Raw genomic sequence first — 12,751 nt, 5'->3', positions numbered from 1 at the left:
AATTCCTCTGCTTTCATTTAATAAATAAATTGTTTATATCCACCATCAGTCCCATTCCAAAGCTCAGGACAGAGCTCTGACAGCAGTACTAGTCTGAGCTGCATTCACCCCTGGTGATAAATACAGTAAATATGACAGCAGGAACATGCCTGCTAAAAGGACCATATCTTAAAAAAAAGCAATGGCAGTCATTCCAACAGCAGCCTATCTTCATTTCCAATACCAGCTACTCACCTGCCTCAGGATCACTCATTTGCACTACTTGTAAAGTCAGGCAGGTCTGTGGAATGCAAAGTTTACAATATCAACTTAATACAGTTAATATCTTAATACCAGTTCCCAAGTATAAATTAAAAAGTATCTTTTAACTATTACATTTCAGAGGAAAGAAGCTCGTGAGCATTTTAACGTGGAGACAAGTGTTTCCTGTCCTTGGTGTGACTCCTAGAGACACGCAGCAGCACACACATGGAGCAGCTGCCGTGACACAAAAGGTTAATTTTTTTAACTTTGCCACTCTTCAGGAGAGCATTACCTAAATTCAAAAGCTTTTTGCCCCAAAATGAAAATGCCTCTAAATTGAGTTAAAATTCCACATTTCCTCTGCCTCTCCCATTTCTTTCACCAGCCTTCATCCTTTCAATAATTAGCCAGGGGTTATTTTCTAGCTTTATGACTTTCAAAGTAGTATAAAATTTTTCTGTCCTCTAATGGGATTGAATTTCTTTTGGCAGAGTCTTTGCAAAGAAGGAGAAGGAAGGGCAGAAAGGCAGCAAAGGAATAAATGTATATAAACCTCTCCAATTCTTGAAATATGTAAGGAATACACATCTGGTTCATCTTCAGTATCTATGACATCCATCTGTTTTAAAATAATCAGCTGGAAGATCTTCTGATAAAAGTGGGATTTTCATGACTTTGTTTTTCATCCTCTTTCAGTCCATACAATATTTCCTATGGTTATGACCTGCAGAGCAGATGATGAGAAAGTTGTTTTTAACTTAGGACTGACACTTCCCCACACTGTCTGTGACTCAGGGCAGGGAGGGTACCCAGAGCTTCCCAAGCCAGACGCTCAGCAGGGCAAGGAAGACCTGACCTTTTCCTGGTAGTGGGAGCTTCATGATCTTTTCCCTGTGCTTGGGCTCCTGCCAAGTTGCCACACTCATTATTTATGCGCTAGTTTGCCCATAGTAAGTTGCTGGCTTGGTTCGGCTCTGCTGACGTAAGGCAAACACAGGGAACGGCGTCATCTGCAAAAACAGAACAAGAGTCTGGAGGAGCCGAGAAAGGTTTGTATGCTTGGGGCTTCAAAGTCTAAGAGGGTTTTTTGATTTTGTACTGCATATGTGGAAGACTTAAGTGTAACGTGGTAAGTGTAAGTTCTTCGAGTGCTGCCTGGTAACGTTACTCTAAATAACCTGCAATCTGACTGGCTGGAGGGGAAAGTTATTCTTTTCAGGTGCACGCCTGTATAAAATACCTCTGGAGCATGCATCCACCCACAGGAAACTTCTCATGACCTCTGTCGCATCAGGTACCCACACAGCTGCCCAGCTAACCTCATCTGATCGTGCTTTTGTGTTTCCCTACTGACTAACAACAGAAATACCTTTGTCTGAATTCTTGTATTTCAGGTCAGCTCTGAGCCAACAGAATCCAGCTCTCTGTTTCGTGCGGAGTGACGGTCACTGCGCTATTTGGGTGCGTTTACCTTGTAGATTCAATATTTACTATAGTGATGTTCCTAACATTGACATTTCCTTTCTTTCCTAACATTTGTGTTGCTGGTGTTTATTTTTTTTAAATTTAGTGCATGGTGACATGAGAAAATTGCATGAGCTCTAAAACAGATGTTAATGTATGGTAGAAGTATGGTTAAACCTGATCTTGCAAAGAACAGACTGCGCTTGCAAAGAACAGACTGCACATGTGAGCAAATGAAATTGGCTTTTGCCCAAATATTTAAACTAACACAGACTACACTGAGCAACTCTGTGCTGAGATGAAATACATTTCAGCAGAGTTGTTTTACAGCTAAAGACCCAGTGACACAGCACAGCTCACTAACCTACTCTTTTTTGGGCACATAAATGGATATTAAAAGCTCTTTCTAAGCAATTGATTTCAGCAGTTTAAGAGGCACAAAGTTTATTCTTATAGGGGTCTGTTACCTTAAGGTTTATCATCATCTTACAATTTGCCCCTAAGTGTTACCTTGTTAATTTTATGTAATATTGTCAAATAGATTTAGTTTTGTGAATTCTTCTTTCTTCCTTAGGTTCTGAAGAAATCAAATGTGATTTTCTAAGCTTTGTTCGCAACAGCTTAAGGCTATTAATGATGTCAATACTGGTTTAAAAACTCTGAAAGAATTTAGACAAACATTTCCCAACAAGACTAATTTGGAAAAAAACTGGCTGCTAACATTCAGAAAGAACCAACATTTTCTAAGAAAACAGATTTTGCTTGCAACATTATCAAACCAAAATTCATTTATTATATATATATATATAATATATGAGACATATATATCATAATGATAACATTATGATATATATATGAGATATATAATTTTTAATAAAATGTGGATCAGAAAAATGCCAAAATAGTGACAAATGTTGCTTTTTGTAATTCAATGAGCACAGCAGCAACTTGAACATATATTGCATAGAGAATGCAATAATGCAAACACCGCTTATTTGCTAACAGCCTCTCAATATTCACTTGTGCCTGTAGCCTTCAGGAACAGTTTGTCATTTAAAATGACAAGTAAAGCTGTATATCATTAAGGCCAAGACACTAATATACTTGAGTTCTTGAATTTATAAGACTAAAAATGTCCTATAGTTTGCAGCTAAAGACTTACTTTTAACTCCTATTAAATATGTCATTGAATAATTATGGCAGTAGAATGAACATGCATATATATACATATATACACAGTTATAAACTTGTTTCTGTTTAGCAAAAGCTACACCTCTACAAGATATTAGTATAGCATCCAGAAACTCCAGCCAAAAACCAGAGCCCAGTGTGTCAGGTGACATACAAAGATAGAGTGCATAGTGTTTATCCCCCCAAATCACCACCTAGGAGCTCAGGTAACTTATGGATTAATGACCACACCAGCAGCAGGATAACCACTGGTGTGGATTTTAGGCCTCCTGATGATTTTAACAAATTTAGTAAAACCAGCAATGTTTCTTTATAAACATTTAAGCAGAGTCCCATTTTAGGGGAATTCAAAGGACAAAGTGAGGGAAAGCATAACAATTTTTATTTTGAAAATATAAAATAACATGTCTAATTGAGTTAGAGCTCAGTCTGAATGAGTGATAAATAGGGTATAGATATATATCAGGATCAGAGATACAATTTTATTTGCTGCAGGTACTTAATAGCTGATCAACAAATTTGTATTTATCAAGCGTGTTTCCAAGCTATTTTCTGGAATTCGCTGCCACCCATAGCTAACTGAAATTTTGGCCTGTTGTAGTAAGAGCTTGCTTAAGCAAGGAAAAAAATACAGGGGGGATCACTTCCCACCCAAACTGACAAATTAAGAGTTTATTCATTAAACAAGCCTTCTGGCTTCATACATAGTAGCGTACTGGATAAGGTAAAATTTTCTTGTGCTTTTTAGTTTCAGGATTTTTTTTTCACTTAAATAGCACAAACCATTTTTGTAAGGCTACAAGAGCCTTACAAAAAACCCCACCAAAAACAAACACTCACCCCAAAACCCCAAGATATGAGAATGTAGTGCTCTGCAGGTTTCAACATAAAATGTTCAGAAGACTGTGCCTTCAACCAAATGTCTTCTGGCTATAGCCATCACCAGTTCTGACAGATTCTTCTCTTTTCATTATGTACCCTCCCAGTTGCACAAGTCTGAAAATATTTTTCACAGAGATTTCCTAAAACATTAAAACATGAGCAGATTGTATTCTAGCTTAAAGCATGAAAAAGACACATTGCTCAAATCCAGAAGACTACTTTTGATTAAATGAAAAAAAAACCAAAACATTGCTGTTGAAGGAGGCACACTGAGACATGTGGAATGTGAACAGGGATGCACTCACTCGTGTCAGGGAATGCAGTGACTGCACCATTAACTTCAGCCTCTTACCTATTTTCATCATAACTCAAATCAGACACCACGGGGGAAAGCCAGATCTTGTTACTAGCCAGATGGAGGCCCTCTGAAGAAAAAAAAAACGAAGTGCAGAAATCGATTTAAAGCACTTTAAAATACTATTTTCTGTTGTAGTACAAAATCACTGCCAAGATAGAGCAAATGCAGTGTCAGAGGAATTAGAAGAGAAATCCTGTCCTTGTGAATAAACAGAGCAGCAATAAGGAATATATCAGGTATCAGTAGAATTGCAATGGTGTCAATATCATGTGCAAATTAAATCACTCACATAAGTCAGCAGTCACACTGCTCCTTAAAAAATACCTGCAGGCATTGCTAAACATCTTGGCCACTGCCAGAGATTTACCCCTTCCAGTGAGGATATGTAAAACAGCCTCCTGCAGTATGATGCAACCCAAATGGTGCAACACTTTGCAGTGCCTGTGGCTGGAGAGAGCAAATATGCAGTCTCAAAAATGAGCAGAATGGACAAATGTTTTTACCATGGATACAAACACAGCTCACTCCAGCCATCATGTTATGTGGGAAAGGTGAAGATGTACAGCCTCTGGCCAGAGCAAGTTGTGAACCTTTTGCTCTTCACATATAGATGTGTCTGTGTATATATCCATCCATCTATCTATCTATCTATCTCTAATCTATATCTATGTATCTAATTTTCACACACTCACAGATATATGCATATACATAGGTGCTTCACTGAAGAAAACTCTAGTCAAGCAAAGAATTTCACTGACCTATGTCTCTCCAAGCATATCTATATTAAATTCTGTTCCTGGTTTTATTGATGCCAGCTGGTATCAATCAGTTCCTTCTTAGATTAGGTGCTGCCCTGTACCCTGGGGATGCACAGAGAGCATTATCCAAAACCCCAATGGATTCAATCGTCTCACTGCAATGATTTCCTGACTGCCATCTGGTTATTCTGCAGTTCATTGCATTTCAGCTGTTCTGCAGAAAAAGACAGGGAAAAGAAGGCAACTCTATGCAAGGAGATAAAATCAAGAGCACTGACTGCATCAAATGAAACAGTTTTATCTCTGGAATAAGTCCTAAGTTTTTTGAAAATAGTAAATTACACAGATAAAAAGTCACAGATATTAAAAGACAGTTATCTTCCTCAGCTATTGCTTCAACTTATAAGAGTAGCTCAGTTTTCAGGCTGACTAGAGGTATCAATTCAGTGACATAATTCTAAGCTTCTGCATAAATGATAAAATAAACACAATGATAAAAATGATAAATGAGAGAGAAGAAAAATTCTGACAGCATTACTACGTTCCCAGAAACAGCTCGTACCACCCAGTGGAGTGGAGATGTCCCATCTCATCCCATTTCTTCAATCCATCACTGAAAAAAACTCCAAAAGGCCACCAAAGGCCACCTAAACTACTATCTTTTTCCAGACATATTTCATATGAAGAGAGTGCCTGCAAGGTTTTATAACATTATTTTTCCCCTTCTGTTTCAGCTCTTTTGCCATGATCTCTGCACAGCAGCCACCATTCCCCAACAAAATTCAAACAATGGACTGCCAAGCCGAGGAAGAAGAAACCTGTGAAGAGCAGTATGACTCTGAAAACTGCACTTGCAGCTCTGAGCATGCAGAATTTGACACAGGTTTAGTCCAATTTAAATACTGCAATAGCTATGGCATGCTAGCATATCATACTTTGATTTTTGTCAGTCTTCAAACAGTAGATGTCATAATGCAACTTTTCCTTTGATATCCAATTTCCCCCATTATTTCCTCCTATGTTTGCATATATTATCAGATCAAATCTACAGGAAATGACCCTCTATCTCCAAAATTAGGAAATATATTTAAAAAGGTCTCTGGATTTTATTTGGACGTCTAAGAATTATTTCTCAATTAAAATCTCTTACAAAAGAGATATGTTTATAATATGCATTGATTGGGCTGGCACTGCTGAAGCCATGTTATTACAGATTTTAACAGGCTAACTGCTCCAACAGCTACTAAGGATTCCAGGCAGGCATCAGTTAAAATCCCTGCAATCCAGAGCAAATTTTCCCCTTGCAGTTAATTCTACGCATATCCTTATGACAAAAGTTCAGCCATTCAGAATAGTGTCCTTGTTTTCAGTGAGATCAGATGGAACAGCCTCAACCCACATCTGAAAAACCTCAGCCACGAGCCTCCTTCCTATGATCAGACACCCTAGGACAACTGTAGCACTGACTTGCTGAACTACATTGTGTATGCCAACATAAAAAGCATCTTACAACTCTCCTTCTGTGGGAGGATGCTTAAAAAACAACCACTAAGAAAGAGTCAGGTTTTCTTCAATGTAGGATGTAAATGCTAAGTCCTTACGTAAAAAGCAGCTTGCTGTTCTAGAGCTGCTGGCCTCACAAATGCAATCTACAGCACAAACACCAAAATACAAGCTAACTTGGGTCTGAAAGTCTTTCAGCTATCACTAGCAGAGTTTTATATTTGAATTGGTAGGTTTTCCTAAAAGGCTCATTTCTATCTCTAAATTGCTCATGTGAATACCTAGAATGGCAGGAAATGACCATTGCTCCTTTCACTCCCTGGCCACCCAGACTGTCTGGTTTTGGACAGCAACTAGTCTTCACTGAAGGGGTGGTCAGGCATTGGAACAGGCTGCTCAGGGAAGTGGTAGAATCACCAACCACAGAAGTGCTCAAAAGATCTGTAGATGTGGCATTTGGGGATGTTTTAGCAATGAACATAGTGCTGGGGTTGGTTAATGGCTGGATTTAATGATCTTCCAGATCTTTCCCAACCTTAACGATTCTATGATTCAAGACCAATGCCTTGAGCGCTTTTCTACTCCATGTGCCCACATACTGGTTGTGTAAAATACTTTTTACCCTTTAACAAGTTGCACATACACCCATGAAATTTCAACTTTTCTCTCACAGGCTCACCAGTAACTCTTAAAATACTGCAGAACTGGGTTCCTAGAGTTTCACACTACTTTGATAAGGAGCACTATACGTACGTTGGCCACCAGATTGTAATTCAGGAGTCCATAGAACACTTTGGAGCAGTGGTATGGCCAGGGGTAAGTACACAAGACCACATGCAGAAAGCTCACACGACACAAGAGCAAACCAGGACAGCAGCACACAAATATTAAGGAAGCTTTCTTAGATGACGCTTCTGACAATGCAAGTTTCCCTATGCAGAACGAACTCCTTCAGCAGAAAGCTCTTGGGGTAATTTGCCAGTTCATGCCAAAAGGACTATGGCACCAAAGCATTTGTACATCAGATGTAGGGATTGAAAAAAAAAAAACAGTAAGGGAACTCAGGAAGAAACATTCGGCTTCCTCTGTGCTTCCAGTCAGTCACTGCTGGAAAGTAAATAATCAGCAGTACTTAAAGGAGGCTGAAAAAGAAAAGTGTGAGAGATTAAATAAATAAAGGATGTTAAAATTGCTAAATATGCTTCTTTTAAAGAAAAGGCTGGAACAGTTTCATTACAGTATGGAAAATCATACTTGTAAGCAGTTCTTCAGTCTCTGCCTCTCCTACTCTTAAAAACAGAATTTTATGCAGACTAAGAAAACTACCTTTGAGGGAAGAGAGTGAACTGATAAAGACAAGAAAATCAGGATTTCAAAATTGTTCAGATCCACATTTATTTAAAAAGCTCACAAGAAAATGACAGACAATTTCAAAACAATAGAGAGCATATGGGTGGGTGAAACAGGATCTTATTCTGAAATGTCAGATCATCAATTCGCACATTAATCAAGTGTCAGAATGCAGATGGTAAAACTCTCCAAGAAAATTGAGAGGTTGCACAAATTGGACTGGTGATTCATTAGCTGTCAGCTTTCCCAGAGCAGGTAGACAGTGTTGCATTATGAAAAGCACAAGAGTTAAAACACTAACACAATTCTGAAGAAGAGAAGCAAAAGGGGGAAGACAGTTTCTTTGGCATCAGTTTACGTTGTTAATAAACAGCCCACTTATATTCTGCTGACAAAATCTTTACGAAGGCCTAATAATATTTTCATACAGTGCTGTTTTGTTTTTTTCAAAGGTTATACTATTATCAATAAACAAGTGTCAAGTTTGTAAATAACCAATTTTCAATATTTTCTTTGCTAAAAAAATTGAAACAAAAAAAAGTTTTTCAAAAATCTCTGCTGAAGCCTAAAGTTAACTGTATGATAGTGATAGTATAGCATAACATTTATGATAATAAACCAGAACATTACTTACATATTGTTAAACTTTGTTGTTCTGACTGTATGGTTCACATCGTAACACTGCCTATCCTTGTGGGTCCCTTCCAACTCAGCTTATTCTGTGATTCTGTCTTGAGCTGTCAGAGGACTCATGTAGAAGTGTGTAGTAAATCAGTATCACATAAACTTAAAACTAAAACTAAACTGCTTTAGTTTTTTTAATATTAAAAAACAGGACACATCACAATTCTTCCCATCTTACGTTTTTGTTACACCCTTCACTGTTTCTCATTATACTAAAAAACCACAACACCCTTGTATAAAAACATCTAATGAATTTTTGTGCAACTTAGCTCTTACCCTTTTATGGATATGTGTTAACCATTTTAGGCACTGGCTTTATCTCAGTATCTGGAATCAAATCAAGAACAATTCAACCTCAAAGACAAAAAAGTTTTGGAAATCGGTGCTGGAACAGGCTTGCTTTCCATTGTGGCCTGTATCTTAGGTTAGTAAATTTGTATTTCCTTTTGAATTTCTAGTGAACGATGATCTAGCTCTCCCATTGTCACTTTAAGGCAATGAAACAACAGTAAACTTTGTCACTGTTAGTTTTTTGTTGTTGTAGTTTTTTAAGTGAAAATCATTGTAAAATACTGTTTTGTTAACTAAATTACCCTAGTTAAGGGGGAGGCTGGACCAGTTCTGTAGATAAAGCTTCATACATGTTCAACTACATACCTATGAATTTTGCCCTGTCTCAAGTGAACGGATGAAACAGCCTTAAGTTGTGCCAAGGAATTCAGATTTTGTATTAGAAACTTTTTTTATTTTACAAAAAGGGTGGTTAGATACCCTTAGAATAAGTTGGCCAGGGAGATGGTGGAGTCACTGTCTCTGGAAGTATCCAAGAGGCATCTGGATGTGGGACTTGGGGATATGGTTTCGGGGTGATTATGATAGTGCTGGGTTCATGGTTGAACAGATGATCTTGAAGGTCTCTTCCAGCCTTAGTGATTCTGTGAATTAACAAACTCATGTTTTCTTTAGGGGCTCATGTTACAGCTACTGACTTGCCTGAAGTTCTTGAAAATCTCTCATATAATATTTCCAGAAATACACAGAACTTGAATATGCACAAACCTGAAGTGAGAAAACTGGTATGGGGAGAAGGCCTCAATGAAGACTTTCCTGTATCAACTCACCATTATGATTTCATACTGGCAACTGATGTTGTGTACCACCACGGAGCTCTGGACCCCCTGCTAGCAACAATGGTGTACTTTTGTAAGCCAGGAACAGTATTACTATGGGCAAATAAATTCAGATTCAGTACAGACTATGAATTTTTGGAAAAAGTTTGCAATATATTTAACACAACCATTCTAGCAGAATTTCCAGAATCAAATGTCAAGCTGCTTAAAGCCACAGTCAGAAAGAATTAAAGAGAAAACTATTACTGATCTTGATTTAGCGGCAGCACCTCACAAATTGGAATGCTTTCCAAGATTATGTTGCATCATCTATGCATTTATGGTTGAAAAGTTGCAGTTGCAGCTAAATTTTGTATTGCAAGTAGAAAAAAACCCAGCAAGGCAAAAATATAGCGGTTTGTCTCTGGGTTGATAAATATGACCTGCTCAAATTGACCAACTCCCCTCCACTGAAGGAACAATGTTAGTAAGAAGGCTTTAACAAAAAGCATTGATCTTCTGGGCTGCACTGAACCTCTGCTGTTTGTAAGCTGCTTTCTTTCAGCAAGTGTTATTTAGGTACTCATCCAGAAACCAATACAAATTTTAGCTTCAGTATTTTTATTCATTATAAAAATCTTTTAAAGTATCAGAGTGAACATGGTGGTATTTTGATCTTCAACTTTGCACATTTATTCTGCTGTGTTTTTTATTTTTAACATTAATAAACATCTATGTATAGCTTTACAATATCTGATCAACATGTAACTGTCTGGCACTTTTATACACGTATCAGCCTGTCCTGATACTCAGCTTCACCAGGATTTCTGAGTTTGCCTGAAATCACTCCAAAATGAAGAGTTTTGAAAATTTACAAGAGTACCTATGCATCAGCAATTCTGAGAAATATTGTAACCATTTGAGAGGTTGAATTTTTCTCAAAAACATTAAATGTAAACTCTTGCAAACAATACAGGTGTCCATTATTTTCATCTAATAAGTAAGATTTTAGCTACTCTTGAAGTAGCTTTAAGGCCTTCATACAATTGAAATTAAGATCAAACATGTTAAAATTCAGTGTACCATAAAAAATACAGAACTTTTACAGGTTTGCAGTTCAAAGTAACAATTCAGAACATAACATGCATGCAGTAATTCTTTCCAAACTAATTCCAAATCCTTGATGTTGGCAGTTCTGGCACATCCATTGCCAGCAATGGGATGCACAATAAGGAAACTCCCTGATGACAGGAGTTAACAGGTATTAAGCTATACCCAGGTGCCCTTACTGATAAATACACACAATTTAATATTCAGCATTCAGTAATGAAAACATGCGTTCGAATAAAAAGTCAAACTTCTCTTTTCCTATCCTGTCCCATAAAAAATCATTTTAATTTTACAATTATTGATTCTCTAGAATACACAATAATCAGGTGGATACATGACAGGAAGCCAATTTGCAGTGAAAGTTGCACAGTGAGTCCATCCAAGCAACTTCATTAGCTGAAGAAAAAAAAGCACACATTAAAAAAAAAAAGAGTCTTACTGTTTTTAACATATAAATCTAAACAAACACTGCACTGATATCAACACTTTACTAAAAATGTCTATAATCAAAAAGACAACAGACTGGAGATCTGGTAAGCTTTGAATTCCTCAGTCCTGAAAGGGGGACCCCTCCTCCCCATTCTATATGATCCACAGTCTTTCAACACAATGCACAAGGATTTAATCTTACGAATTTCCATTAATTCTCCATTAAGTTCTATGACCAGTAATTATGATTAAAGATAGTAAAAAAAAGGAAGGAGAAAAAAAATCACTGTTTCAAATAAAGGCTGAGTTACAAATAAAGTTAAAATGTTATATTTAGTGCTTCTAAAATGAGAAGAGTACAAAAAATTCCAGAAGACTCATATCTTACTTCTGAAAGCTCAGAAAGCACGAATGCAGCCCCATTACTTGGCCAAACACTCCTTACCTGAATGCAGTTTTTTAAATTGTCCTTTGTTGGCTTTTCTTCTGCAAGTTTTGTGGCAAACTTGAGCCCTCTTCCATACATTTTATTTACCAATGCATGCTTATAGGCAAAAGTCAAAACCTACAATGCAAATTAAAAAAAACAAAGCAAATTGGGTATTTTAATATCTTACAAGGTTTAACAAGTGAGATCAAATTCTGTTCAGGTAGCAGAAGTGAATTGAAGTAAAACATTTACACGAGAGATTTGCAGTATAACAGATGATTCACAGTAGTAGTCATAAACATGAACTTCCTAGAGACTATTTCTGACTTCACAAACATATTTGATTTTGGAACTTATGTAACACAGATGTCACTATTTTAATTTTTTGTCACATTTCTAGCTTCTTTGGATTTTCATTCTCTACAGGAAACTGTAAGGAATATTAAAAAGATAATTAAAGAATCACCAACCAGGCAGGTATATTTTTGACCCAGAGAAGCAAAAACCAAATTGAGAATTTTAATTCTTAGGTAGTCATAAACTTATTGCAGAAACAAGTATGAATGTACACAGTGAATGATATATACAGACAAAGACAGAGAAATGTACATAATTATAAACAAGCAATGAAGACAGGTAAGCATGAAGACAAGCCTCAGGTTTTAGGTCAGCTCCTCACTGTTGGTAACTTTTTTAAAAAGAGATGACAAAAAAGCTCCTTCTTGATAATATTATTTCTAAAAAGCCAGCTTACAGTCCTTACCAATGCAGTAGTTCATGTGAGCAAATGAATGTGTCTAGCTAAGACCTAATAAAAAATAAATTTAGTTTCTTAACACCCAACCACTGACAGCATTCAGGGTGTTGCAAGATGGTTCTAACCATTTCACCAGCTGCAGCACTAAGAATTAGAGCAATCAAGACAATTTCATATATCCACTTTGGAACACTCACAGTAAACAAGATATTTTTTATTTTTTACTGAAGAGTGACATAGCAGTAAAGTTGGTGAATATGGTGGTGTGTCTGTTGTTGGCAGTGTTTTATGAAATCTTTTATTAGAGCTTGCTATTCATTTCCCCTCATTCACTACAACATTTCTCCTTTGCTCTGACTTCATGACAAAGGTTGAAGATTTTCCACTTAAAATATCCCATTAAGAAAAGCTAACAGAAACCCATCAAGGATGTTCAGAAACACGTTTTGCATTACAGAAAAAAATTAAATATTTCTCAAGAAT

The 12,751-nt window shown here is 36.9% G+C and overlaps 2 protein-coding genes and 1 long non-coding RNA gene across 6 annotated transcripts in view; 1 reads left to right on the top strand and 2 right to left on the bottom strand.

Annotated features, from left to right (window-relative positions):
- Positions 1-227: 227 nt before the first annotated feature.
- LOC119699398 lies at positions 228-4,206 on the bottom strand. The gene is made up of 4 exons (XR_005256404.1): positions 4,133-4,206; positions 1,100-1,253; positions 797-967; positions 228-280 (listed from the first exon to the last, which is right to left on the bottom strand). It is a non-coding gene; the product is annotated as an uncharacterized LOC119699398 (long non-coding RNA).
- Positions 1,198-9,815, top strand: METTL21C (methyltransferase like 21C). 3 transcript variants are annotated; one of them, XM_038132802.1, is made up of 7 exons: positions 1,374-1,537; positions 1,638-1,704; positions 4,274-4,374; positions 5,631-5,779; positions 7,073-7,215; positions 8,740-8,857; positions 9,400-9,815. In XM_038132802.1, the coding sequence occupies exons 4-7, from the start codon at positions 5,641-5,643 to the stop codon at positions 9,792-9,794; spliced, it is 795 nt and encodes a 264-aa protein (XP_037988730.1). In that variant the 5' UTR covers positions 1,374-1,537; positions 1,638-1,704; positions 4,274-4,374; positions 5,631-5,640; the 3' UTR covers positions 9,795-9,815. The 3 variants fall into 3 exon arrangements, with proteins under 3 accessions (XP_037988721.1, XP_037988730.1, XP_037988713.1); XM_038132793.1 differs by lacking the exons at positions 1,374-1,537; positions 4,274-4,374 and adding an exon at positions 1,198-1,292; XM_038132785.1 differs by lacking the exon at positions 4,274-4,374 and having other exon boundaries at positions 1,375-1,537.
- TPP2 (tripeptidyl peptidase 2) overlaps positions 7,770-12,751 on the bottom strand; it is a 52,791-nt gene continuing 47,809 nt past the window's right edge. For both annotated transcript variants that reach the window (XM_038132768.1, XM_038132775.1), the window contains 2 exons: positions 11,527-11,646; positions 7,770-11,048 (listed from right to left, as the gene is read on the bottom strand). In XM_038132768.1, the coding sequence (XP_037988696.1) occupies positions 10,959-11,048; positions 11,527-11,646 (210 nt within the window). In that variant the 3' untranslated portion in view covers positions 7,770-10,958. The remainder of the gene's footprint in view (positions 11,049-11,526; positions 11,647-12,751) is intronic.

This window comes from Motacilla alba, chromosome 1, assembly GCF_015832195.1.
Source record: "Motacilla alba alba isolate MOTALB_02 chromosome 1, Motacilla_alba_V1.0_pri, whole genome shotgun sequence".
In the NCBI taxonomy this organism is placed as follows: Eukaryota; Metazoa; Chordata; class Aves; order Passeriformes; family Motacillidae; genus Motacilla; species Motacilla alba.
Note: the sequence above shows the minus strand (reverse complement) of the source record. Positions and strands in the feature narration are given on the sequence as shown.

What these genes read in the sequence shown, in the direction of transcription:
- METTL21C (XM_038132793.1), top strand. Translation starts at nt 5,641, where the DNA reads ATGATCTCTGCACAGCAGCCACCATTCCCCAACAAAATTCAAACAATG. An exon ending in GAGCAGTGGTATGGCCAGGG is followed by an intron (nt 7,216 to 8,739) that starts GTAAGTACACAA and finishes TAACCATTTTAG; the next exon opens with GCACTGGCTTTATCTCAGTA. An exon ending in CATTGTGGCCTGTATCTTAG is followed by an intron (nt 8,858 to 9,399) that starts GTTAGTAAATTT and finishes TGTTTTCTTTAG; the next exon opens with GGGCTCATGTTACAGCTACT.